This window comes from Symphalangus syndactylus, chromosome 14 (assembly GCF_028878055.3).
Source record: "Symphalangus syndactylus isolate Jambi chromosome 14, NHGRI_mSymSyn1-v2.1_pri, whole genome shotgun sequence".
NCBI lineage: Eukaryota > Metazoa > Chordata > Mammalia > Primates > Hylobatidae > Symphalangus > Symphalangus syndactylus.
The window spans coordinates 112,594,949-112,621,438 of record NC_072436.2 but is presented as its reverse complement, the minus strand read 5'-3'; the positions used below and the strand labels follow the sequence as shown (position 1 = coordinate 112,621,438).

Below are 26,490 nucleotides of genomic sequence, written 5' to 3'. Positions count from 1 at the left end.
TTCTTTTCCTTCTCCGCTCTGGTCCGGTTTATGCCGTTGTGTATTGTTGACAGATTAATCTTGGTAATAGAAATGGAAAGCTACTTTTCATTGAGAAATAGATTCAAAGGAAAAGATGATTAATGGGCTGGGCGCAGTGGCTCATGCCTGTAATCCCAGCACTTTGGGAGGCCGAGGCGGGTGGATCATGAGGTCACGAGTTTGAGACCAGTCTGGCCAATATGGTGAAACCTCGTCTCTCTTTTTTTTTTTTTTTTTTTCTTGAGATGGAGTCCCACTGTGTCACCAAGGCTGGAGTGCAATGGCGCGATGTCAGCTCACTGCAACCTCCACCTCCTGGGTTCAAGTGATTCTCCTGCCTCAGCCTCATGAGTAGCTGGGATGACAGGCACACACTACCACGCCCGGCTAATTTTTGTATTTTTAGTAGAGACTGGGTTTTACCATGTTGTTCAGGCTGGTCTCAAACTCCTGACCTCGTGATCTTCCGGCCTCGGCCTCCCAAAGTGCTGGGATTACAGGCGTGAGCCACCACACCCAGACCAAACCCTGTCTTTACTAAAATACAAAAATTACCCAGGCGTGGTGGCAGGTGCCTGTAGTCCCAGCTACTCAGGAGGCTGAGGAAGGAGAATCGCTTGAACCCAAGAGGCGGAGATTGCAGTGAGCTGAGATCGTGCCATTGCACTTCAGCCTGGGAAACAGAGTGAGAGTCCATCTCAAAAAAAAAAAAAAAAAGATAATTAATGAACAGAAGTTCCATGCATTCCCAATGATGCGTTTTTTTCTCCTGGCTCTATAAATCTGTCTGCATCACAGCCTCTTGTGAGCTCCCAGATTACTGTATCTCTCCTTCATCTCAACTCCATGGAATTGGTGGATTTAGCTCCCAAGCTACCTGGTGTTGCTAACGGAGGAGGAGGGCACTTAGAATCTCGGGGACTCTCTTCCCTACAGAGCCATACGCCTGAGGAGGGGAGACAAAGGTCTGGGAATGATGTACTCAGAGAGGAGATGTTACTTAGAATTGCTGTGAGGGTGACCAGCATGGTGATGCTTGCCTGTAATCCCAGTACTTTGGGAGGCGGCAGCAAGCGGATCACTTGATGCCAGGAGTTCGAGACCAGCCTGGCCAACATGGTGAAACCCTGTCTCTCTACCAAAAAACTAGCCGAGTGTGGTGGTGCATGCCTGTGGTGCCAGCTACTCAGGAGGCTGAGGCAGGAGAAGGGAGGTGGAAGTTGCAGTGAGCCCACATCATGCCACTGACTATACTCCAGCCTGGGTGACAGAGTGAGACGTGTCTGAAAAAAAAAAAAAAATGGAATTGCTATATCTGAGAGATGTTGCTTTGTAAATCTGTTGCACAATTTCTCTCTCCAATGACAATAATCAACAGAACTAGTGAGATGATGGATAATAACCAAAGTGAATCGGTTGGGAAGGGGTGATGCATGGTGGAGGGGTTTCCTGTGTGTGTGTGAGAGCCAATCACAGCCCCATGGCACATCTGAGCTCCTTTCTTGTAAAAGCACATCAGTGTCCTTCTCGGGTTATTCCAAATCCTTCCATGGGTAGTCATAAGCATGTGATGTCTACTTGGGATGGAAGCATTCTCACTGAGAGCAAATACAGCACAACTGCCATTCAGACCACAGTTCAAGTTGTGGCTTCTCAGTGAGAATGTGTACCATTACTTACCCTCTCTGAGTATCAAGCTTCATCTGTGAAATGGAGATAATGTTGCCCAGGGCATTGGGATGTCAGTGCAATGCTGCATGCAAATTGTTTATCAGAGTTCATGACACAGAGTAAACATTAGATGCTCCTTCTCGTCCTTCTTCTTTTCCCTGTTAATTTTTATTATTTTCTTGATATTGACATTGTCTTTGTTTATGCACACTCACATGCATATGTCCCTATCAGTCCCAGATAGATATTTACTGAGTTCCTTTAAACCACAATAATTTCCATCACTTTTACTTGTGTCTCAAGGCCCTCTTCAGCTTGGGAGGACTTCAATATGACTTAAGTAGGTACAGCTTTTTAAATATATACTGTAGTCATACTCTTAGCTTTTTTTTCCTGTATTACCTTGTTTGATCATGGTGAGAATACTGTAAAATAGTACTTTTTATTTCTACCTTGTGCATTAAATAATTGAGGCCAGAGATGGACAGTAACTCACCCAAGGTCATGCAACTAGCAAATGGTGGAGCTGCCAGTTGCATCAAGTGGGTATGACTTCCAAGTTCAAAGCTCTTTCTTCATGTATGCACTTGCCTCTGAATATCATCGTCTGTCCTCTAACTGACCCCTTAGGAGCTGGACATGAGGTAGGTAGGAAGTTGAGCTTAAAGAAGTAGCTGTCAGTGCAGGATGGTCCATGAAAGCCCCTGGGTCTCAGATGGCAGAGAAACATGTGGTTTCTTTCTAGAATTATTCACTCCTTCACTGAGCCCATATTTAAAGAGCATTAGTTTTTGTTCTAGGTACTGTGTTGAGTGCAGAGTATTTGGTGGGGTGCAAAACCCTCCATGTCTGAGTCCTCAGGGAGCATTCAGCCTGGTGGGAGAGACAGGTACTAGTCAAATGCTTATGTTTTCCTGTATAGTTATAGCTGAGATAAATGCAATGACAAGGGAACCTGTCCTAGATTTGCTGCAGAAACCAGTCAGAGGAGGCTTTGCTAGGGAGGCAGTATTTGAGCTGAGAATTGAATCATGGATGGAAACCACACAGGGGATCTCCTTTCCCTTCGAGCCCTGCTCCTGGAGCCTGGCAAGTTTCAGAGGACACTGAGGCCTCTCAGTTATCGCTCATGCATCGAAAGGAATGGAACTTTATGCATCAGATTTCTGCAGAGATTAGCACTCCTTTTATGTCACAGTCATTTTTATGTAAGAAGTCTACTGATTTCTTCATGGATGAAATCCTTTGGCCTTCTTAATAGCACGTGTGTGCCAGGCCAGCTCCAGAAGCTGATGGATTCAGGTGAACTCAGTTCATGTGAACTCAGGAGCATTTGCTGAGAAGCCTCATTCCTCTTGGTCAGAAGAACTCACTGGCCATTTCTACTGTGATGGGAAGGAGCATTTTCATCTCCCAAACAATTTTGTGCAATGCCTGTAATCAGCCAGCGGTTGCTGTCCATTTCTGCCTGTCTTTTATCATTGAACCTAAAAGAATCTGTCTGCAGGAATTAAAAGTCGTCGTTTTCTCTGATATACTATGCCTTGCACTCAGTACCTCTAAGGAAATGTCACAGACCCCCCGAAACTCCCCCATTTAAGTGGTGGAAACATGGAATTCTCTAGTTTCATGGTGGGATTGGTAAAGGAAGATATAGCTACTTTGTGAACTTGGTGCTTGTACCTTCTCTCCTTTTGCTAGACATGAACCTGAAGGCACCACCCAAAAAGTCAAACTAGACAACATCTCTATTTTTAAAAAAGGAGAGGCAGACTAAACATTACATCAGCGTGAGGACTTCAGAGTCACACAGGACTGGATTTGCATTCTGGCTTTGCTGCTGACTAGTGGTAAAACCTGCAGCAAGTTCTTTCAGATTCATAAACGCCCCCCAGGTCATCCTCAAAAGAGAAATAATGGTGGTTGTGCTTAGAGAGACTTCTGCAAGTAAAGCACCTAGTACATGGTAAATACTTGGTGTTGGATAATAATCATCATTGCCAGGCAGGAGGCTGAGGCAGAATGGTGTGAACCTGGGAGGCGGAGCTTGCAGTGAGCCGAGATCGCGCACTGCACTCTAGCCTGGGTGACGGAGCGAGACTCATCTTAAAAAGAAAAAAAATCATTATCATTATAGCTATGAATATTGTCCAATACTAAATGGATAAGAAATAAATTATTTCTTATTAATACTAAAGTATTTCTTTCTAAGTCTAATTGATCTAAATACATATGTAAATAGTAGTCATTATATAATATCATTTAATAATATATTAAGTCATTATATAATATAATATCATTTAATAATATATAATAGAGAAAATGATATAACAATCTAATACATGAGTTTTAATTATATATTTTTATAAATGATAATATTTATATGATTTATATCTTTAGATTATTAATATTTATGTATGTTTATAAATGATAATCATTTATGTTATTTATACATTTCTCTGTTTTGATAATTATTTCTATATTTCCTACATGATGATTGTTTATATTATTTATATGTTTATTTAGATTATTTACATATTTGTATCAGTGATAATTATTTATATGTTTATTTGGATTATTACTTTTATGTTTTTATAAATGATAATTTATATTATTTATATATTTATTTGGATTGTTATTTACATATTTTTATAAATTATAATCATATATTCATTTAGGTTGTTATTTACATATTATAAATTATAATCATTTATATATTCATTTAGGTTATTTACATATTTTTATAAATGATATTTATATTATTTATATAAGTTTATTTGGATTGTTATTTACATATTTTTATAATCATTTATTCATTTATATATTTATTTAGGTTATTTACATATTTTTATAAATGATAATTTATATTATTTACTTAGTTATTTGGAATGTCATTTACATATTTTTATAAATTATAATCATTTACATTGTATATTTATCTATTTGGGTTGTTATTATTTGCACATCCTATAAATGATCATCATCTATGTTATTTCCATATTTATTTATCTGGATTGTGATTATTATTTGCTTATTCCTTATGTAGATCCTTGTGGCCCTGTGTGTGAATCCATGTTCTTGAGCTTCAAGCCACATGTTGGATCATCTGTTTTGCTTCGTCTTTGTGGCATGAAAGCAATCTTAGATAGCACTTACATAAATGAATGCACATGACTGCATCCCAGAGAAACTTTTTTAAATAAAAATACTGGCTGTGTGTTGACTTGACTCGTGGACCCTAGTTTGCTGACTGACAGGGTTGCCTGCACTTGAATATCCTGCTCGTGTGGCTCTGAATAGTTCTTACCTGGATGACTTAGTCCCCAAAATGTAAGTTGTAAGTAAAAGAAGCCCCATGGAGCTAGGCTGAGCCAGAGAGGCAGTTTCTTGGGGAAATGCGTTGGTGTCGCATTTGGTATGCATTGGATGCAGAAATTGTATCCCTGATTTATGCGAAGAGCTGGATATTCGACCAGGTATCAGGAGTTGTGGAATAAGAGATGCAAATGCTGTCTGGAACAGCAAGTGCCATTCTTAGAAAAATAGATATGGGGGATGTAGAGGAACACCGAAAGTATTTCCCAGCTATCACTGTTAAAACAACTTCGCTCAGTAGCTGTCTTCCCCATGCCACTTTTTAAACTGTACAGCACATTTCAAGTGCCTTGTCTGAGCCCAGCCAGAGGGAAGACTCTCTGCTTATACAAGAATACCTTGATGATATTTCCCAGCTGAAAAGACTTACCTCTCTTCTCTCACCCTATACCCAGGAAGTTTTAATTTTATGGAGATTGAAATAATCAGGTCTCACGTGTATATTTCCTTTCAAACCATTGCGTTCACCTGTTTTGAATTCAATGGCCTGTCTTATGTACTCGGTGGAGAAATAATATAAATATACCTTGAGATTTCCCTGGAGTTCAGCTTCCCTTTTCATACTGGGTCTAGCTAAAGTTTGGAGCCAACTAAAAAGAGCCTCATTGCGTTACACACACCCTGTTATCTCTGGCGGGTTCAAATGCAATTTCTCTGAGAAGGCTGTGGTACCTCTGCTCTCTCTGGCCTTGAATCTGAGCGTCTAAGGATTTCTTTGGAGTACACACGGTTGCATCCTTTTGACAGACAGTGCAAATTAAAAGATCTGGCGCGGCCCAGGAACCAGGGACCCAAACTTGCCCCTTGGGTTTTCATTTACAGTTAGGCACTGCAGACACAATTATTGCTGACAGGGAAGCGGAGCTGGTGGCAGAGTGCGCCTGACAGGAGGCTCATGCCAGCCCATAATTGGGAGGATTATTTTTAATCAGAACATACCCTACAGCCCAAACATTAGAAATCTCCTGTAAGGCCAAGACAGGAAATTAAACACACCAACAATAAGGCTCAAAGGGAGGCGGTGTGTGGGGTGTAATATTGTTAGTCTCTCGGAGGTCCCTAGAGCTTCGGGGAGAAGTTTGCTTCCCTACAGAGGGAGGCTGGGAGGAACAGAAGCAGACACAGAGACTATACTTGAGCCCTTGTTGAATGGGAAAATGCAGCCAAATTAAATGCAGCAGAAACACTAATTGCATTTAAGTGCAATGTTTAATGCATTTGTTTATTGCAAATGCAATGATGCTTATTGATTTTAGTAGTAGTAGTAGTGTTTTGAGACAGAGTCTTGCTGTGTCGCCCAGGCTGGAGTGCGGTGGCACGATCTCAGCTCACTGCAACGTCTGTTCAAGCGATTCTCCTGCCTCAGCCTCTCGAGGAGCTGGGAATATAGGCGCCTGCCACCACGCCCAGCTAATTTTTGTATTTTTAGTAGGGACGGGGTTTCACCATATTGGTCAGGCTGGTCTCGAACTCGTGACCTTGTGATCTGCCCACCTCAGCATATGAAAGTGCTGGGATTACAGGCGTGAGCCACCACACCCAGCTGCTTATTGCCTTTAAACAGCATAAGCCACATGTAAACCTTGGAATAGCGGATACAATAGTATTTCATCAGTAAGAGAAGAGCCTCATTGGTTCCTTATTTTTAGGAATCTCCAGTGAGCACTTACTATGTGGCAGGTGCCATGATGACTTGTGACACTAGGCTATGCTGAAAGTCATCTGGATGATCTTATCGCCCTGGCAAAATTTTGCAAAGCACAGTAAGACTTTGTTTATTAGAAGGACTGTTGTTGAAGAAGTAGGCGTAGCTCTTTGCTGTTTGGCTTGAGAAATATTTATTTAGTAGTAGTGCCAGGTAATTTAGCTGTAGTGTCCTCACATCAACCCTCTGAGGTGGGCATTATTATACCCATTCTATGGATAAAAAAACTGAAGCTCCAAGCGGTCAAGTAGCTTGCCGAGAACTAATAAGAGAACTGACTTTGAAACCAAATCTGTGTCCAAAACCTGTAGGATGTCAAATTATTTGTCAAACTGTACTGTCACTCATGAATATGGCGGGGCACAACCTGACGCTTCGAGGTGCTGCCACTCCAATAGAAAAGACAGATGTAGAGACAGATGTCTACGAATGATGAGTCTATAGAGATATTAACTGGATTCTAAGAGTGGGGAAGATGGCATGATTCACTGTGCTTGGGGGAGTCAGCGAGGATTCCCTGAAGCTATGAAGAACAGGTGCACATTTACCAGTGGTTAAAAAAAAAAAAAGGAACAGAATCCCAGACATAGGAAACAAGTAGTGCACAGGTACAGTGATATCAGAGACGCTAGGACAATTCAATTTAATTTAGAACTATTGGCTTGGCTGGGTGTGGTGGCTCACACTTTTAATCCCAGCACTTTGGGAGGCTGAGGCGGGCAAATCACGAGGTCAGGAGTTCGAGACCAGCCTGGCTGACATGGTGAAACCCTGTCTCTACTAAAAATACAAAAAATTAGCTGGGCGTGGTGGCGGGCACCTGTAATCCCAGCTACTCAGGTGGCTGAGGCAGAAGAATCTCTTGAACACAGGAGGCAGAGGTTGCAGTGAGCCAAGATCGTGCCACTGTACTCCAGCCTGGCTAACAGTGCAAGACTTTGTCTCAAAAAATAAAAAAATAAAAGAAAAGAGAAGAAAAGAAAAAAAGAATTATTGGCTTTTGAGTTTTGTTCTTGTTCGGCTCACTCAACAAATATAAAGGGAGAAAAAGAATCTCTCCTTGGGGAACACTCATCACAGAGACCAAGCATCTGATGTGGGGATGGGATGGGAAGCAAAAGGAGATGATGTTGGAGAATCCACTCCTGAAGTCAAAGGATGTTCCATGCTGTCCTCACTGTGTGAAATGCCTACGCCTGATGGCAGGGAAAGGTGGTGATTTAACCCATGACTGTCCTTAGAAAAGGAACCACAGGTTTGCAGTAACATTACATATTGCTTCTGAGGCTGGAACTCAGGGTGCAGTGATCTTCAGTGAATCCAGGGACGCGTGAATCTTTTGCATGGCAGACTGAGGCCAATCAGATACTCTGACTGCAGTAGTGGTTACTGCTCAGCAGCTTCCTGTTATGTGGCTGGGAGTCACTGGGTTCCCGTGGGAGGGCCTGTAGCTCCAATCTAAGGAGGCTTCAGTGCACTTCCTGTCCTAGTTCACTTCTCCCATCCCAGATGTGATGGGCACTAACCTCTCTACCATCAGGAATCGCACATCATAATCCCTGAGGGGTACCAAGCAACCCTGGGCAGCTTGCTGATTTGGCTTCAGGGTCCTTTCAAGGACAGTTAAACACCAGACACCTGAATGAGGTCAGGGCTGCTGTGAGGCTTGGAGAGCATGTATGCAATCATAATCCCTGATGTGATCAAGATACAGTTTGCTTCCCTGCCTGCAGGGTGGGTACAAAATCCCAACTTAGGTGAGGCATCACCCTCTGAGATGGTCTTATACATAATTGCATTGTTTGCTAGCAACAGCAACCCATTCAGACTCACTCAATAAATGGGCAGATTTCTTACACAGCACAGGAGCACAGAAGTGAGTTTCAGCACTGAAAGTCAGGAGGCGTTCTAGGTCCCAGGAGGAACCAGCATTTCTGAACCGCTGTGTAATCAGGAAACAAGGCAGCCCTTACCCTCCCGCCCCAAAACCCTCCTCCGTGGCTCTTCCACTCTATTCTTCTTCTCTCTCTCATTGCTACTTCTGCTGCTTTCTGCACACGTGGCAGAGAAGAGTGACCCCACAGTTACTGACGACACTTAAGGGTGCCTTGCAAATTCCTAGGAGAAAATTGAACCTAGATAGGGTGAGGTTTTGTCTCTTCTCAACATAGCCTTACTAATGGAGCCAGGATCATGCTCTGCAGGCCCAATTTCTGGCACTGTGCTAGACAGAGATGGTGGAGGGAAATGACTTTTGGGGAGGCTGAGTGTGTCTGAAATTAGCCATAGGATGACTAAGCCGATAGATCCTTCCTTCCTTCCTTCCTTCCTTCCTTCCTTCCTTCCTTCCTTCCTTCCTTCCTTTCTTGCTTCCCCCTCCCTCCCTCCCTGTTTCCCTACCTTCCATCTTTTCTTCCTTGGGTAAATATTTATTGAATTTCTGCCATATCCATGGCATTGTGATCAGAGTTAAAATAGTGAGCAAAACCCACACAGCTCCTGCCCTCATGGAGCTAAGTAACATGCTGGTGAGAAGGGCAAACTTTCATCAAATAATTTTTTTAATAATTTTTAATTGGATGCAAAATGAGAGCTGGGATATGGGCTATGAAGAAGGGATGATGGGCTCTTAAAGCCATGTGGTCAGGGGGTTCCATCAGGAAGCAGCAATGCACTGGAGTTAATTAGGTGCTAAGAGCATCCCCAGTCAAAGGCATAGCATGCGAGGCATCCTTGTGACAGGTGAGGAGTAAAGTGTGGTCCAGAATGGGAAAATCCATGGTGCTGGTACCTGGGACTGGGGGGAAGTGTGATCTCCTCACTAATAAATAAATAAGGCTGGAGCTGTGTCCAGGAGCAAATCATTAAGGATGTCAGGGGTAAGGTAGGTTTGGAATGAAATGGGAAGCCAGTAATGTAGGATTTAAACAATCAAGTAACACAGTGACATTTACATTTTGTAAGGGTCACACTCCTTGCCCTGCATGAGGGCAAGGGGTGCAAGCCTGGAGGCAGGAGGAGATGGCATTGCAGTCATCGCCTGGGGAACTGGGGAAGTCTATGAAGCAGTTCATGGCAGAATCTATGGAAACAGAAACGTTGCAGTAGCCAGCCCTGTTTAGAGAGTCAGAGTTAGAAACTTAAACTACATTCTGGCTGTCCAAGGGTCATCAACACCATTGTTTTGGAAGTAATCAGTTTGCTATTTTGTGCATCCATTTGGATGGAGTGCAGAGGTGAAGGTAGCTAATGCATGAACTGAGCATTCACCTTCATTCTGCCTGTCTTTTTTCCAATGTCCTCTGAGTTTCCTTTACTTGCAGCTCTTTAGCTCCTGTGTAGTCTTGGTACAGTGAAAATTCTGCCCAATTCCACTGGGACCCGAGATTCTCCCTGGTCACAAATTGCTCTTCACGTAGTTTCCAAGAGTAATTGCAAACTCAGAACAATCTTAGTTAAAAAAAAATAACACTACATCACTCCTCTGGAACTCTAGAGAGCATATCAGGGTTTTCTTGCTGTCTGGTGCCATTGTTAATGACCATTTCTGTTCTCACTTTATAACAATGTTTCTCAGCCTCTGTTTTTATAAAATAATCCCCCTAAAGGACTTGACAGATTCTTATGAGTGGAAAGGAGGGGGCTATAAAATTCATTTCAACTGCAGGTTGGATTAAAAACAGATGTAAAGGTGTGGGTTTGGACTCACATGGACATGAAATTAAATGTTATTACCTGGGTACCAAGTACCGCTGCACCAGAGAAGGCCCTGTTGCTCACAGAAACCTCTTTCTGGAAAGAAGGTAAATGTCCTTTCTTGGTGCTGTAACCCTCTGGGACAAGGAGGAATCACTTCTTAGGCTACCCAATGTAGTGAGCAGTACATAAGGGCCTTGTCCCAGACTACAAAGTTACAGTGTTGAATTAAACATTGCCCTTGCCTTCCAGAAATTCACAGCCTGGGTAGGCCAAGTCCACAAAAAGTTAGAAAGGATATATAATTCTGCTTCTGATTGAAGAATATGTGAATGGCCATAGGGACCTCCCCTAAAATTCAGGCCCACTGAAAGGGTCAATGAAAACTACAGAGAGCACGCTTGGGTAGACGTTCAAGTCTCAAGACTCCAGACCTCCCATGAGTTCAAATGGGGCCAGGTGAAGGGCAGTTTAGGATGAGAGAAGGTTGTAATCAAAGGGCTAAAGGAATACTAGTGCGTTGTGTCTTAAGTATTTGATTTAGCTAGATCTTAGAATGTAAGGATGTGTTCAGAGATGGAGGAAGTGACAGGAAAGAGGGGGTAGGAGCTGAAAAGGTTGAACCTGACCATGGTAGCTATCATTTTTAATAAATGAGAGGATGCATGCAAATTTTGGTATGAAGTTTGGGATGTACTAGGGATTCAGTGAAACTACGACTGCTATAATTGTTAGGACTCAGATAATCCTGCAGTGGAGGCATACTGTGAGTTTATAGAAGAGAACCATGTATTTTGACTATTTATATTCTAACTGTTCTAACTATTCTTCCCAAATCATGTTCTTCCACTTCTCACCTTTATGATGTCAGCTCCGTTGCCACTTCCTTGATGGAGCCTTCCCCAATGTCCCCGATGAAGCTCTGTCTATCTTCCCCACTGGACTGTAGGCACCAGGGGGACAGTTCCTGACATTTTGAAGGCTTAATAAACAATAAATTTTAAAAAGCACTGACCTTGCGCCAAGCACAATGCTAAGCATTTTACAAATATTAACTTTTAATATTCACCTGAATTCCTTGAGGCAGGTACTGTTTATTCCCATTTTAATGATGAAGAAACTCAGACAAAGAAAGGTTGAGTCACTTGGCCATGGTCACAAAGTTAGAAGGTAGTGAAGCCAAGGATAATTGGAAAGATAGATGGATGGGTCGGTGGGTGGATGGATGGGTAGATGGATGGGGGACAGATGGATAGATAGATGAGTAGGTGGGTGGGTGGACGGTTGGATGAATGGGTGGGTGGATGGATGGATGGATGGATGGATGGATGGGTCTCTGGGTGGATAGGTGGGTGGATGGGTGGGTAGATGGATGGATGGGTGAACAGGCAGATGGGTGGATGGGTGCATGGGTAGGTGGATGGGTAGGTGGATAGGTGGATGGATGGATGGATGGTTGGGTAGGTGGATAGGTGGATGGATGGATGGACGGGTGGGTGGGTACATGGATGGATGGATGGATAGATGGATGGATGGATAGATAGATGGATGGATGAATGAGTGCATCATTGCCGTTTGTTGACACTAGCCCATGAGATTGGTCATTTTTATTAGTTGAAAGAAATTGAAGACATCAAAATGCAAAGCAAAAGGCTATTGAAGGGTGAATACTATCACCACCATTTCAACCACTTAATAGCTCCATTTATTCTTGGGTATCTCTGAAGGTCACCCCTCTTTCCAATATTTTGAAGTCACTTGATGTTCTTAGGTGTTGTAATTTATCAACACGAGGGGACTCACCAGATGTGACGACTACACACACATATATATCCACATACATACACATACGTCATCTTCATTTATATGTATATCTGTATATCTATATATCTAGATATACCTATCACATTAGGAAAGGGGGGATATTGTCTAAACATATATGCAAATAATGTTTAAAATTTACCTCTAAATCTTGTGAACTTTGTTGAGTCTTGGTGTAAATTGTATTGCTACTTTATAATTCAGTTAGCGATGGATCAGGATTCTAGAACCCTACTAAGTAGTCCCATCTCTGCTACTTAAGTTTCTCCCCAGAGAGGAAACAAGTCAGTATCCCAACCCCCTTGGGTATAGGATGCCATAAACATCTTTCAGATCTACCAGAAATCTTTATTTTTCTGGTAGATGACCTCTCTTTCAACTCACTGAACTACAGGAGATTATAATAGCCATTTGCAGTTCAGGCGATATTTGGTTTATTTAAATATCAATGAACATGAATCTTACTCCTTCTGACTGGGCGATGACAGCCATATTTATGAAATTTATTACTTCTAGGATACCTTGTGTCATAATTCTACTCATTGCAAAATTAAATCATTTCCGTATTTGAACTTTAAGTATCACCTGAATGCGCATTATAGAATCCTGCAGTTCTAGAGTTGAAAGGAAATTTAGAATTTATTTCATCCAAGCTATTTCCTAGGGGGAAAATCCACAATGATATATCTGAAATGTCAACCTCCAGTCTTCCCTTGAACACCTCCTGTGACAAGAACTCATGGTGTAAGAGAAGAATACAGTAGAGTACTTCCAAGCTTGGTGTTGACTTGCCCAAGTTCAAATTCAGGCTTCACGATGTACATGCATGTCTTGTGAACTGCGGGAGCTACCTGGGCCTCAGTTTCCTCTTCTGAAATAGAGAAGATAATAACACCTTCTTTACCGGAATCTGAGAGGATGTAATGAAAATATATCGAAGAACTGAATCATTTTCATCATCATCATCACCATCATTGCTGTTAAATTCACAATATAGTCAGAACCTATTTTGAAGGTTGGTCCATATTACTATGACAAAAAAAGTGCGGACAAAATTCAAGAATACATTTCTTGATACTAAATTCATTCCCCCTTTTCTTCTTTAGGAAACTGGTCAAAGAACTCATGCAAGTGGAACTTACAGCTTCCTTGATCGGACTCAGCATTCAGTAAGTGCAACCCATTTTGAACATTCATTCCATAAATACATCCGTATCTTTGATCCTGTTCTCTCTGAAAAGCTCTTTTCTGCAGGTTTGAAGTTGTTATAAAAACGTTGCTGCCTGCCTATGTCTTTCTCTTCTGCCCTATTGTATCAGAGATGAGAAGAGGGCCTGCAAGGTAGAACCACCCTCCTTTAGCCCTCCCTCCCCAGTGTACCTGGGAAATGTGTGAGGTTATTAATGGGTTAACTGCGCCTTTATTATCTGGGGATTAAAATAAAATGTGTTTTTGGTTTCTTTTTTCCCCCCTAAGGTTTTCTCATCAGGAGACTTTCTGTCCCCCTTCTGAGTCACATGACCCTGCGAAGTAGAAAGAAATGCCAGCAAACACAGATCAGTTACTGAGAGCATGTATTTCTTGAGGCATTTAAGAACAATTCATTTGCTCTTTTTGAGCTGGAATACGTGACTATGATATAAAAATTACTGCAAAAAAAAAAAAAGAAATTTTGTACTTTAAGATGCTGGGGTACATTTTAGAAATTTAATTTGTTTTCAGCAAGTAAGCGTTTTTCCACTTTCTGCCTTTCTCATTGCATGCAAGGACTTTATTTTTGGTGAAGCTAGCAGTATTTTGTCTAATTTTCTCAGCTCTCTTTTTTTTATATACATATATACTCTAGCATTTGGGGTAGCACCTGCACAAAGTCTCTGATATCAGCCCTCCTCTGCAATAGTTTTATGGGTAAACACCTTGTTTTAGGAAGAAATCTGTAATAATTTAATTATAAACATCAAAATTTTAAAAAGCTAGCTGAAAGAAATATTTATTTTTCAAGATGTAGCTTCCTTTATAGGAATGCAGAATTTCTTAGCAGGTTCTGCTTCTGAAAGTGCTGGAGTATAATTTGATACATCAAATATCAGCCCATGTCATAAAGGAGCAGGTAGAATTGGAGGCCATGGGACTCCAGGCCTGGAAGAGGCTGATCAAAGGGAATTCTTTTGCCCTCAGTGGGATTGCAGGACTCTTTCTATTGTCCTGGAATTTGCATATTCAAATGCAGAGAAGAAGGAGGCAGACATAGAAAGAACTAAAAAGATGGTGTATTAGCTGTTAGCTACATCAGAATGACTTAGCGTAACCCTGATCAGCTAACGCTTGTATCACACAGGAGATTAGACTCGCAGCTTTTGTTCCTAATAATAAAGGAAATTCCATCTCTAATTCCCTACATGCCACATCTATCTTTTCATGCCTTTGAAGTTCAGGCTTCAGCATTTCTTGAAAACTGGGAGGTTTTGTAAGTAAAAAGGAGGGGGCTGTTTGGCATGAAGTCTGTTCACATCCTTTAGTGTAAAGTTAAATTTGCTTGTTACTTGATCTTCTTGTGATTCAAGCAGCATCTTTCTCCTAGATGCCTTTGTTGGTGCTGGGGCAGGGAGGGGAGGGATGGAGGACAAAAGGTTTCAAGGATGGGTTTTCAGATCATACATGACCTTCTCATTCTTCTGTCTTCTGAACATGATTCAAATTGCTGCTTCTCTGAAAGAAATTCCTGTTCCAACCCTGCACTGGGATTGAAACTTCTAACCTAAGGGAGGCTGTGGTCCCTAAGATAATTAGTACGGGGATGTAAGGGAGCTCATGTTAATTTGTCTATGGATATGGTATTTCCGTATCTACAACTGCCATCTAAAGAGAGACATTTAAAAAAAGTATGAATTTACTGCTCTAAACCAGTGAGCAGATATAATTTTTTTTTTAAAGAAATCATTTTAGAAAGGAAGCAATGGCAAGATGCCTCACTGGGGAAGTTTATGGGTACTGATGCCTTTTAGTGTATCTAGTAGGTTTCCATCCTGTCCTTGGGATTGCAGCTTCTCTGACACAGTGAACCTCAATCCCCTTCCAAGACCAAGCAGTCAGTTCCCCTGGAACAAACATTGAGTTCTGGGACGTCTCCTGGTTATCCGGAAGGCAGATGATTTGACATCTAAGCTGGCCACATGCCTGGGTTTTGTGTGCTCTTTACCCATAACATGTTGGATACATGCTGGTTGAGAAATTGCTCCAGTCTCTTACAGGATTTTAGCAGGAGCCGTGACTTAGTAGTTGGAATTGGTACATGGCTGACACTGGGCCTGGGCTGATGTTGTGAAGAATGCCATATTTTAGTCTGTATCCGGGTTTTGATGTGTCCATTGGCTTCAGAAAATTAATTTTCATTTCCTGCTTCCAAAATTTGGTTATTCTTGTTTAATTTTCTCTGGAATGTTTCCTTTACATCGGGACCCTTTGGATTGCTGTTTGTTCAATAGTATATCACCTCTGCTGATATCCACAGCATTTACTGTAGTGCTGGTAGACCATGAGTACTTGTTGGATATAATGATGGTCAAACAGGTACAAGAATGGAAAGCTGAATAGGTGCATGAATGCATCTTAACTCCTGATGGAGTATTGTGTAAATGGGAGAAAGATAGCATTGACATTAGACAGGAGACCAGTATGGGTGTTTCCGATGGTTGGTTTTTATTCCCCAGTACTCTTCTTCAAAGCATTCACTTCTACTTCGACAGGTCTAGAATAACAGATTGGCCAATGCACATGATGTAAGTGAGTGAGCTCCCAGGAACCAGCATCTGTTTTCTAGCTCTCCACATCCCTTTTTTGTTATCTGTGTGCTAAGAGGAAAGCCACAGAAAGCTCACAGTAGCAGGGTCAGTGTTGGAACTTAAGCCTCAGCATGATTTTCTACAACTTGAAAATTTAACTTCCAAGAGAACTTTTCCTTGATTTCTATTTTCCTGTCAGGCTAAAAATCCCATGGCATGCTGCATCACGTTTATAATTAATTAATTGTGCAAACCTTATTTTTAATGTTTGGCTTTTTCTTTGGTCTACTGCTATCCAATACACCATTTCTGTGATTATAGGAATATTTTTTTTTTCACCGAGTCTTAATGAGGTATTATTGACAAATAAGAATTGCATCAATTTCAAAAGCATTGTCATAATATAATGAGCTTTGGTGACTGAGAGGGAGAAGGTTGGGAGGAGGTTGAGGGTACAGAGAAGAAGAAGGTGGAGATAGAAAGAACTAAAAAGATGGTGTATTAGCTGTTAGCTACATCAGAATGACTTAGCATAACCCTAATCAGCTAACGCTTGTATCACACAGGAGATAAGACTCGCGGCTTTTGTTCCTAATAATAAAGGAAATTCCATCTCTAATTCCCTACATGCCACATCTATCTTTTCCTGTCCTTGAAGCTCAGGCTTCAGCATTTCCTGAAAACTGAAAGGAGGCTTTGTAATTATTGGGCAGAGAGTGCACTGCTTGGGTGATGAGTTGCTTGGGTGATGCGTGAGCCAAAATCTCAGAAATTACCACTAAAGAACTTATCCATGTAACCAAAAACCGCCTGTACCCCCAAAAGTATTGAAATAAAAATAAAATTTATCTTTTTAGAACTGCATAGATTGAAGGTATATATGAGACTTGTTAATGTACATATACCTTGTGAAATGATTACCACAATCAAGCTACTTAACGTACTTATCACCTTACATAGTTAACCCTGCTAAGAGAATAGATAAGGAATATCCTTTATCTGTGCTGTTCAATATGGTAACCACCAGCCAGAGAGAGCAATTGAACACTTGAAATGTGACTATTACACCTGAAAACTAAGTGTTTTTTTAAAGTTATTTAAAAAAATTTAATACTTTATTATTATTATTATCATCATTATTATTATTATTTATGAGATGGAGTCTCACTCTGTTGCCCAGCCTGGAGTGCAGTGGCATGATCTGAGCTCATTATAACCTTCATCTCCTGGGTTCAAGCGATTATCCTGCCTCAGCCGCCCAAGTAGCTGGGATTACAGGCACCCACCGCCATGCCCAGCTAATTTTTGTATTTTTAGTGGAAATGGGGTTTTACCACATTGGCCAGGCTAGTCTCAAACTCCTGACATCAGGTGATCCTCCTACCTTGGCCTCCCAAAGTGCTGGGATTACAGGCGTGAGCCATCATGTTATTTAAAGTAACATAAATGTGTTACTTTATTTTTAATTGACAAACAATAATTGCACATATTCATGGGGTACCTAGTAATGTTTCTATACATATACTTTATAGTAATCAGGTCAGGGTAGTTAGCCTATCTATCATCTCATTTCTTTGTGTCGGGAGAGTTCATTAATTTAAATTTAAGAACATGTGGCTTGTAACCTGCTACTGTATTGTTGTATAGGATGGCTTTAGACTAGCAGTCTTATAAATACAGGGGCTAGGTCAGAATTGTCCGTCCTTGTACCTAGGCTGATACTTAGCTGTTATAGATCAATTAGGACTCTGATTGATAAATTGCTACTGTCTCAAGCCCCAAAGTGTCCTCTATTCCCTGCCATTCCATATGTTCTGCTTCCTTGCATTTACCCTTGATCCAGAACTAAAGGTTTAGTGGTCCCCTGGGACTCTGCCCAATGCCGCAGCATTCGTCTATTCTAACTGGTTGGTGCCTAATGCATGCTGATTATTCAAATCGTATATCACCTCTGATTATTTCCATGGCATCTACTGTAGTGCTGGCCCATAGTTGACCATGAGTACTTGTTGGATATAATAATGGTCAGGCAAATAGAGGGATGGAAGGATGAAGAGATAGATAAATGCATCTCACCTTTTGATGGGGTATTGTGTAAATGAGAGAAATACAACATCGACATTAGATGAAAGACCAGTATGGGTCTTTCTGATGGCTAGTTTTTATTTCCTCAGTATTCGTCTTCAAAGCTTTCACTTCTACATTGGTAGGTCTAGAATAATAGACTCCAAATCTATCACTGAATTCTGATGCCATATGCAGCACAGATTGCTATACATCTTCACTTATTTCTTTCTGTCACTTAAGGCTCCCAATGCATAACACTTGAAATCATCCACGTCTCACTCATTAACCCATGGGCCCCACTGTCCCAAGCTTTAGTTACTGGCATTGTTTTGTTTTCATCCACCACCAAGTGATAAGTGAAGGTTTTATCTGTATCTTCTAGGAGCCTTCTTTTCATTCCCTCTGTTGGCATATTGCTCCAGGGACTTCTCACTTACATACCTGGGAATTCTTTTTAGGTAGTCTTCATACCTAAAGCCACCTTCCCCTGGATCCCAGCCAACAGATTGCAGGACTAATATTCTTGAAACATGAATATCGTCTAGTTGGTTGTTCAATAAGCTCATCCTTATTTAACATTTTATCTTCTCTCCATGAATCCCTCAATACATTTTATTCCAACTGGGCAAGTTGATCTCTTGATATCTAAACACGTTTATTTCCCACCTCCAAGCACTTGCTACACTTGGTCTCACCAGCTGGGATATCCTTTCCTATTCTTTCAGTCTACACTTCCCTATGGATCTCTGTTAAGCCCTCCTGATAATGAATTTTTCTCTGTTTATTTCAGCTACTTGATTGCCCCTTGTAGGATAAAGAAAATTCTAAGCCAATTTTCAAGGTAGAAAGTTGACCCTATGATTATATTTTAGAATCTGGGTTTCAGTGGAGCAGGCAAGAGTGGAACACAGTAAGGAGGTATTGAAAGAGAAACAGCAATGATTGCCCTCCCGGGAGATGCAGTTCTCTCACATGCAAAATTCAGCAGATGGGTTGGAAGTGGAAGAGGTTAAAAGGCGCCAGTTGGAATGCAAGAGGGAGAGAGAATGAGAACAGGCATGACCTAGGGCATTACCTTAATTCAAGGCCAGGCACAGGATAAGTTTCATGCCAGCTACATTTAGAGTCTGTGGTCTAGAAGGACAAACTCATCTAGAGAATGCTCATTGACCATCTGATTTTGCTTTGACACTTCCCTAGCCACCAACCAGCCCCACACACTCTTGTTTACACTTCCCCTATGAATATCTCTTACCTCTCCTAAGCTGCTGCATAACAGAGCTCTTTTCTCAGCTTCCCTCTGCATATAAGGGGCAGGAACTCTGCAGATCTTTTTGATCGAATGAGTAGATGAGCATGGGAGGAAAGAGAGAGAAAGAGAAGGCAGAGAGAGAGAGAGAGAGAAGGCAGAAAGATAAAAGAAGAAATAACAATTCCTTCTGCTTCTTTATTGTTAGGACAGAGGAGGATAATAAAGAATGGAAGTTACAAGGAAGGTGTGTAAGGTAGTAGGATAGGTAAGGAAGAGGGAAGCCCAGGCAGCACCCCACTGTCAGCCTTGTTCTTCTCCATCATCTTACCCAGTTAAAATCTGCCATAGTGCTCATGACACTCCCTGATGATCACTTTTACTGGTTGTGCACAATCTGCCTTCCCCACTGGACTGGAGGAGTTCTGAGGACATGGGGTGTGTCAGTCTTACTTGCTTCTGTATCCTTAGCACCTGTAAAAGTGACAAGCAGGTACATATTTTGAATGAGTTGTTCATTGAGTTGTAGGAATTAGTGCTGTGAATGTTGATCACTCTCTTTGTACTTTTAAATTATTTTTCTGTCATCCATGACTGCTGGCGGCACCCCCCCACACCCCCAATCTAGATCAGTCTTTGAAAGATGAAGGGAGCAATGCTTGTGAATTGACCACACAACTGTCTTTTGAAAACATTATTTGTTTATTAATTTTTTAAATGTGCATTAATTTAGAGGTTGCAAGTACAGTTTCCATACATGGGTGTGTTGCATAGTAGTGAAGTCTGGGCTTTTTTTTTTTCTTTTTTTTCTGAGACAACGTCTCGCTCTTTCACCCAGGCGGGAGTACGGTGGTGTGATATCGGCTCACTGCAACGTCTGTCTCTGAGGTTCAAGCTATTCTTGTGCCTCAGCCTCTCAAGTAGCTGGGATTATAGGCATGTGCCATCATGCTCAGCTAGTTTTTGTATTTTTAGTAGAGAAAGGGTTTTGCCATGTTGGCCAGCCTGGTCTCAAACTCCTGACCTCAAGTGATCTGCCTGCCTCAGCCTCCCAAAGTGTTGGGATTACAGGCCTGAGCCAGCACACTCGGCCAACTCTGAGCTTTTAGCATAACTATCACCTTAATAGTGTACAGTGTATTCATTAAGTAATTTCTCATCCCTCACCTTCCTCCCACCCTCCCACCCTTCTGAGTCTGCAGAGTTCATGCTCTGTGTTCACAGGTACACTTCATTTAGCTCCCACTTACAAGAACTACATAACTCTTAACAACACATTTGACCAATCTGGCTTCAGTTTCCTCACTGCAGTACTGATAATGAGGAATTGAACTAGAATGGAGTGTCAATTTGTTCTCACATTGCTATAAAGAGATACCTGAGATTGGGTAATTTATAAAGAAAAGATATTTATTTGGCTCACAGAGCCACAGGCTGTACAGGAAGTATGATGCTGGCATCTGCTCAGCTTCTGGGGAGGCCTCAGGAAACTTACAATTATGGCAGAAGGCAAAGGGGCAGCAGGCACGTATTACATGGCCAGAGCAGGAGGAAAAGAGGGAGAGGAGGCACCACGCACTTTAAACAACCAGATGTTGTTACAACTCACTCATTACTGCAAGGGCAGTGCCAACGGGATGGTACTAAAGTGTTCATGAGAAACTGCCCCCATGATTTAATCACCTACTGCCTGGCTCACTTCTAACGTTGGAGATTACAATTCAACATGAGATTTGGGTGAGGACACATGCTCTATATCAAATGGTCTTTAACTAGGGCGCCATCTAACTTGGAATTTAGAAAAGAAACAAGAGATATAGAAACTAGGCCACAGAAGAGAAGGTTGAAGGGAGGTATCATTATCTCAGCAAGACAGAGATGGTTGAGTTATGACCAGAAGCAGTCAGTCCCTCCCTGGCCCACCTGTATACAGAAATTAGCCCATTTTCTGTTGACAAGAGAGTGTACTGTGTAGCTAAATTAGGTTTGCAGCTAAATCAGTACAGACATTTTGCTTTCTCTTTGCTATAATGAGAAACTAATATTAATATAATTTGATCCACATTCATGGGTTGTAGTAAAGAATTACAGCAAAGCTACAGAGGCATGGTGGCTCATGCTTATAAGCCCAGAACTTTGGGAGGCTGAAGTGGGAGGATCACTTGAGACTAGGAGTTTAAGACCAGCCTGGGCAACATAGTGACACCCTATCTCTACAGAAAATGTTTAAAAGCTTATCCAGGCATGGTGGTGTGCACCTATGGTCCTCGCTACTTCGGAAGCTGAGGCAGGAGGATCACATGAGCCCAGGAATCCAAGGCTGCAGTGATCTGATTGTGCCACTGCACTCCAGCCTGGAGGCAGCAAAGCCCTGCCTGAAAAAAAAAAAAAAAAAGTAAAGTAAGAATTATAGATAATGAAACCAAATTTCACCTGCGTTCACCTTCTATTGGGTTTAACACCTATGAGGTGAAATCTTTGTATTTATCATTATCATTCACCAGTTACCAACTGAAGAAAAACAGTAATGATATTTCTGCTGAATCCCTTCATTTAAAGTAAAGAGTAGCTCTGCTTGCTGTCTCAGCTCAACCTAAGGATGTAGGGTTGTTTTCTGATGACATTAGTGGATCTGGAATCACCTGATTCCTACTAGTGGTTCCTGTAGAAGACTATGGAAGTCACAAAGGATGAACCAAAATTTTGGTAAAATAGTCTGGTTAATATGATATGGAAACAGGAAATTTGATTTTTCCAAGTTCAGGAGGCTAGAAATTTCTTCCAACTTTTGAGAAGCTCTGAAGCAAAAAAACACAAACTTTGTCCATGTATAGATAGCCAGAATGGCTTCATTTTACTAAAATATATGCCTGGTTTCTTTTGAATTCAGGTGGTTATTTGCAGATCCTTGCTTCAGAAAATACCAACCCAACTCCATGCCTGGCTTACAGATGGTACTCAGTAAACAGTAACAACGATTGCTGTTATTGCCGTTCAAAATAATTATGTGCTGAGAAGGGATGTCTTCTCTCACTGATTGACTTGTGTGCATGAGTGTGTGTGTGTGTACATGCATATGCATTGGCAGAAAATCGGTTAACTCTTATTGGACCTCAGTCCCTCTGTTAAAGGAGAATAAATTGTCTTGCAAAACTGCATGGTGGTACATTCCAGCTCAAGTTGCTATGACATTGATATAGAAGTCAACATTCTTATCTTGGTAGTGCCATCATTCCTTCCTTCCTTCCTTCATTCATTCATAAATAGCTATCAAAAAATTTTGATGTTGCATTCTTGCTGGGTACCGAGGACATCATAGTGAACAGACAGACATGGTGCTGTACACTCATGATAACATTGGAAGATAAAACTTTAAATAAAAGAATCCACATTAGATTAGCTGTTACTGACTAGCCAATACCAGGGAGGGCTCAGGAATGTAAGGATGTGATTTGTTTGATTTCAGATGTGAGAGAGGACCAAGGAGTATCCCAGATATAAGTACTTTCTTCTCTTTCTTTGTCCCAGCTCAGGTTTTCTGCTTTCTAATCTAGCTGGCTTTCTTCATCCTTCTCAAAGGACATTGCCCTCTCAGGGTTGTTTCCTCTCCCAGCAATGACCATTTACGCTTCACAGGGGCAGATTCTCCCACCAAGTCCATAAACCTGCACTCTGTGCAGAATCAATGCCCATTTACAGCTGCTAATGCATTAATAACAGAAACGTCCGTGGCCGTGACCTACCTGAGTCATTACACACTAATCATAGGAGGCAGTTTCAAGCAGATTGACTAGTGATCGGTGTCCTCCCTGACGTCCAGGCAGGAGGACACACGACTGCCTTCACAACCCCGGAGCAGATGGCCCGGGAGCATAATCACACGCTACAGCCGGCGCAGGTCTGGCTCCAGGACGGGGAATCTCCATGTCTTGCATGCAAAGCTGGGCTTTCTCGCCTGGAGGCTGTGCTCCAAATGCTCGTCTTTCATTCTGGAACAGAATCCACATCTCAGTGACCTTCTTTATGCTCATTTTAAACTTATCACACAGACAACTCTCTGAAGACATGGAGGAAATGAGATTCACCTGCACCTGAATGGCTCTAACATGCACCACTGTCCACAAGCCACTGTCATTCCTTCTCCACTTTCCTCTGCAATCCCAGTCCAGATATATGGTCCAAAGCTGTGGTCATCATGGGCTTGTGATTTGTGTTATTATTTCTTCCCTGAAGCTGCTTAAGCATTGTTTTTTATTCATGTTGCTCTCTCATTCCCTGCGATCATCGTTATAATGCCCAGACAATATAATATCAGGATGATGTTTTTCCCCTTTATCTTAGAATTCTAGTAGGTTTCTGCTTTTCTCACTAATACCAGAATCACTAGAGTTAATTACTTAGCACCTATAGAGTTTTCATCTTTGAGATAAGTGCCTGCGAAGTATTAGTCAAAGCATAGAAACATCTTTATGACTTTGGATATATTTTTCTAACTCATTTTTCAATGGATTTTCTCATTTACAGTCAGTTCATTGTATTTTGGGCTTACTGCTCTTAGCTGCCTATTGTTTATTTGCCCATAATCAGGACTCAGATTATATTTAAGAGGAACTAGGCACTGACTTTGCAATTAGGAGTCAAATAGAATCTATACCTTCAAGAAACAGAATAGAGAGGGAATCTTGGTTAGAAAATAACTCATTGCTCTATGACATGATAATATCCAAGAAAAGAAAAAGGAGTTTCAGAATACATAGATTCTGGTGCAGGACATGATTTCTGATACAGATTCAAGCCAGGAGCCTCTCTTCTTGACTGATCTGAGATGAATGCCATGTTTTTTCTTGACAAGCGTTAGGAAGTGAGGGGTCTAATGGCTCTCCAATCCCGTGGATTACTGTTCTATCCATAAATTCATGTATAAGAACTTTGTTGTATGCACCGTGGTCCCAGTCTAGTTTTATGGGGTGTACACTCAGACGACAGCTTCTGAAAATTTTCTGGGTGGAAATGTATAAAGGTTGTACATTGTCAATTTGCAATTGCAAGAATCTGGAACCAGCCCTAATGCCTATCCATCAATGAGTGGACAAAGAAACTGTGACACAAACACGCACAATGGAATACTACTCAGCCATAAAAAGAAATGAATTAATGGGTTTCTCAGCAACCTGAATGGGATTGGAGACTATTATACTATTATCCTAAGTTTAGTAACCCAAGAATGGAAAACAAAATATCATATGTTCTGACTCCTAAATGGGAGCTAAGCTATAAGGATGCAAAGGTGTAAGAATGATGCAATAGACTTTGGGCACTGGAGGGGAAAGGGTGGGAGGGGGATGAGGGATAAAAGACTACAAATTGGGTTCAGTGTATACTCCTTGGGTGATGGATGCACCAAAATCTCACTGTTATCTTAAGATCACCAATAAAGAACTTATTCATATAACCAAATGCCACCTGTTCCCCCAAAAAACCTATGGAAATAATATTTTTTTAATGTTGTGCATTGTGAGGCCAAACAAGCTAGGATTATTTTTGGGTGTTTATCCTCAATAGACCCAATGGGTCACATCTAGTAGTTCATTAAGATTCAAATAAATGAAGCAGCAGTCCCAGCAGAAAATGCACAGCCTTGGAGACAACGAAATGAGGATTCAAATCTTGGCTCTCTATTCACTATGTATGCAAAGTGGGAAAGTTACTTAATCCTTCTCAGCTCTAGTTTCGTCTTCTCTCATGAGGATGACAATAGGAACCCATAGGTCTCTTGTGAAGATTAAATAAAAATTCCTTTTCGGGAGGAGGGGATGCCTGTTAGGGATAAACCTTTTAGTAGAGAATGGGACCCAGGGAGTATAGCTTGGGCAGTGATCATTTCAGCAAAAGGGAGTGGTGACTACTGCTCTGCTGAGTTAGAGAAAATCTTGTGCTCTGATAAGGAAGAAGAGAGAAGAGAGAAAATGAAAGGTAAGGATCCAACCAGCAAGTGGGTGGGAATCTGATGTCTATGTGAAAGGAAGAGTCCCTAGGAAATCAGCAGCTGGTTCTGAAGTTCAATTTGAAGTTTTTTGCTCTGTGGTCAGCCAATCCCCCCGACTCTGTGTACCCTTTTCTACCCTTTCCCCCAAATTTAATCTTTCCTTTCAAAACTCATACTCAAAATGGTTTGAGACTGATCATGGATGGAAGTTATTTGAAGTGCTGAATTCCTACCTGACTCCATGAAGTGGAAAGCAGGTATTGTTCCTAGTAATTCTTAAGATAACAGCTAACACGGTGGAAGTTTTGCTCATGGGCCAGGCTGTGTACTAAGAAGTTTACAAGCATCACCTCATTTCATCCTTATAATGATTGAGTGAGATAGGTTCTGCTAATTATTACCCTTCTACAGATGAGAAAGCTGGAACTGGAAGAGGATACATAGATTGCTCAAAGTTAGACAGTATGCAAAAGCTGGAGCTGAGTTTGAATTCCACTCATCTCAACTCTGGAGTCTACACTCTTGACCACTATACTAAACTCTTTCTATATGCAGAACTCTGAGACAAAAGTGCCAGTGGGACTGTAAGTCTCATCAAAGAAATAGTGACAAAGGCGATTGTCTTCATCAGGAGGTGGATTTGAGGATTCTGGTGCCTGGAGACCTCAGCTAATGTCTAGGTTATATTTACAACTCCACTTCTTCAAAAGATGGATGAAGGCCAGGCGTGGTGGCTCATGCCTGTAATCCAGCACTTTGGGAGGCCAAAATGGGTGGATCATTTGAGGTCAGGAGTTCAAGACCAGCCAAGCCAACATGGTCAAACCATGTCACTTCTAAAAATACAAAAAAAAGAAATTAACTGGGCATAGTGTCACACACCTGTGATTCCAGCTACTTGGGAGGCTGAGGCAGGAGAATCACTTGAACCCAGGAGACAGAGGTTGCAGTGAGCCGAGATTACATGACTGCACTTCAGCCTGGGCGACAGAAGTGAGACTCTGTCTCAAACAAATAACAACAACAAAATCGAAAACAAAAACAAAAACCACAAGGTGGATGAAGTTGATAACTGGTATGATTTTAAAAATACTGACTTCTACTATGTAGCTTTCCT

General features: G+C 41.5%; 1 protein-coding gene across 11 annotated transcripts in view; it reads left to right on the top strand.

The window, feature by feature from the left end:
- RBFOX1 (RNA binding fox-1 homolog 1) overlaps positions 1–26,490 on the top strand; it is a 2,507,416-nt gene that overhangs the window by 1,084,940 nt on the left and 1,395,986 nt on the right. For all 11 annotated transcript variants that reach the window (XM_055240471.1, XM_055240470.1, XM_055240511.1 and 8 more), the window contains one exon: positions 13,396–13,458. In XM_055240471.1, coding sequence (XP_055096446.1) covers positions 13,396–13,458 — 63 coding nt within the window. The remainder of the gene's footprint in view (positions 1–13,395; positions 13,459–26,490) is intronic.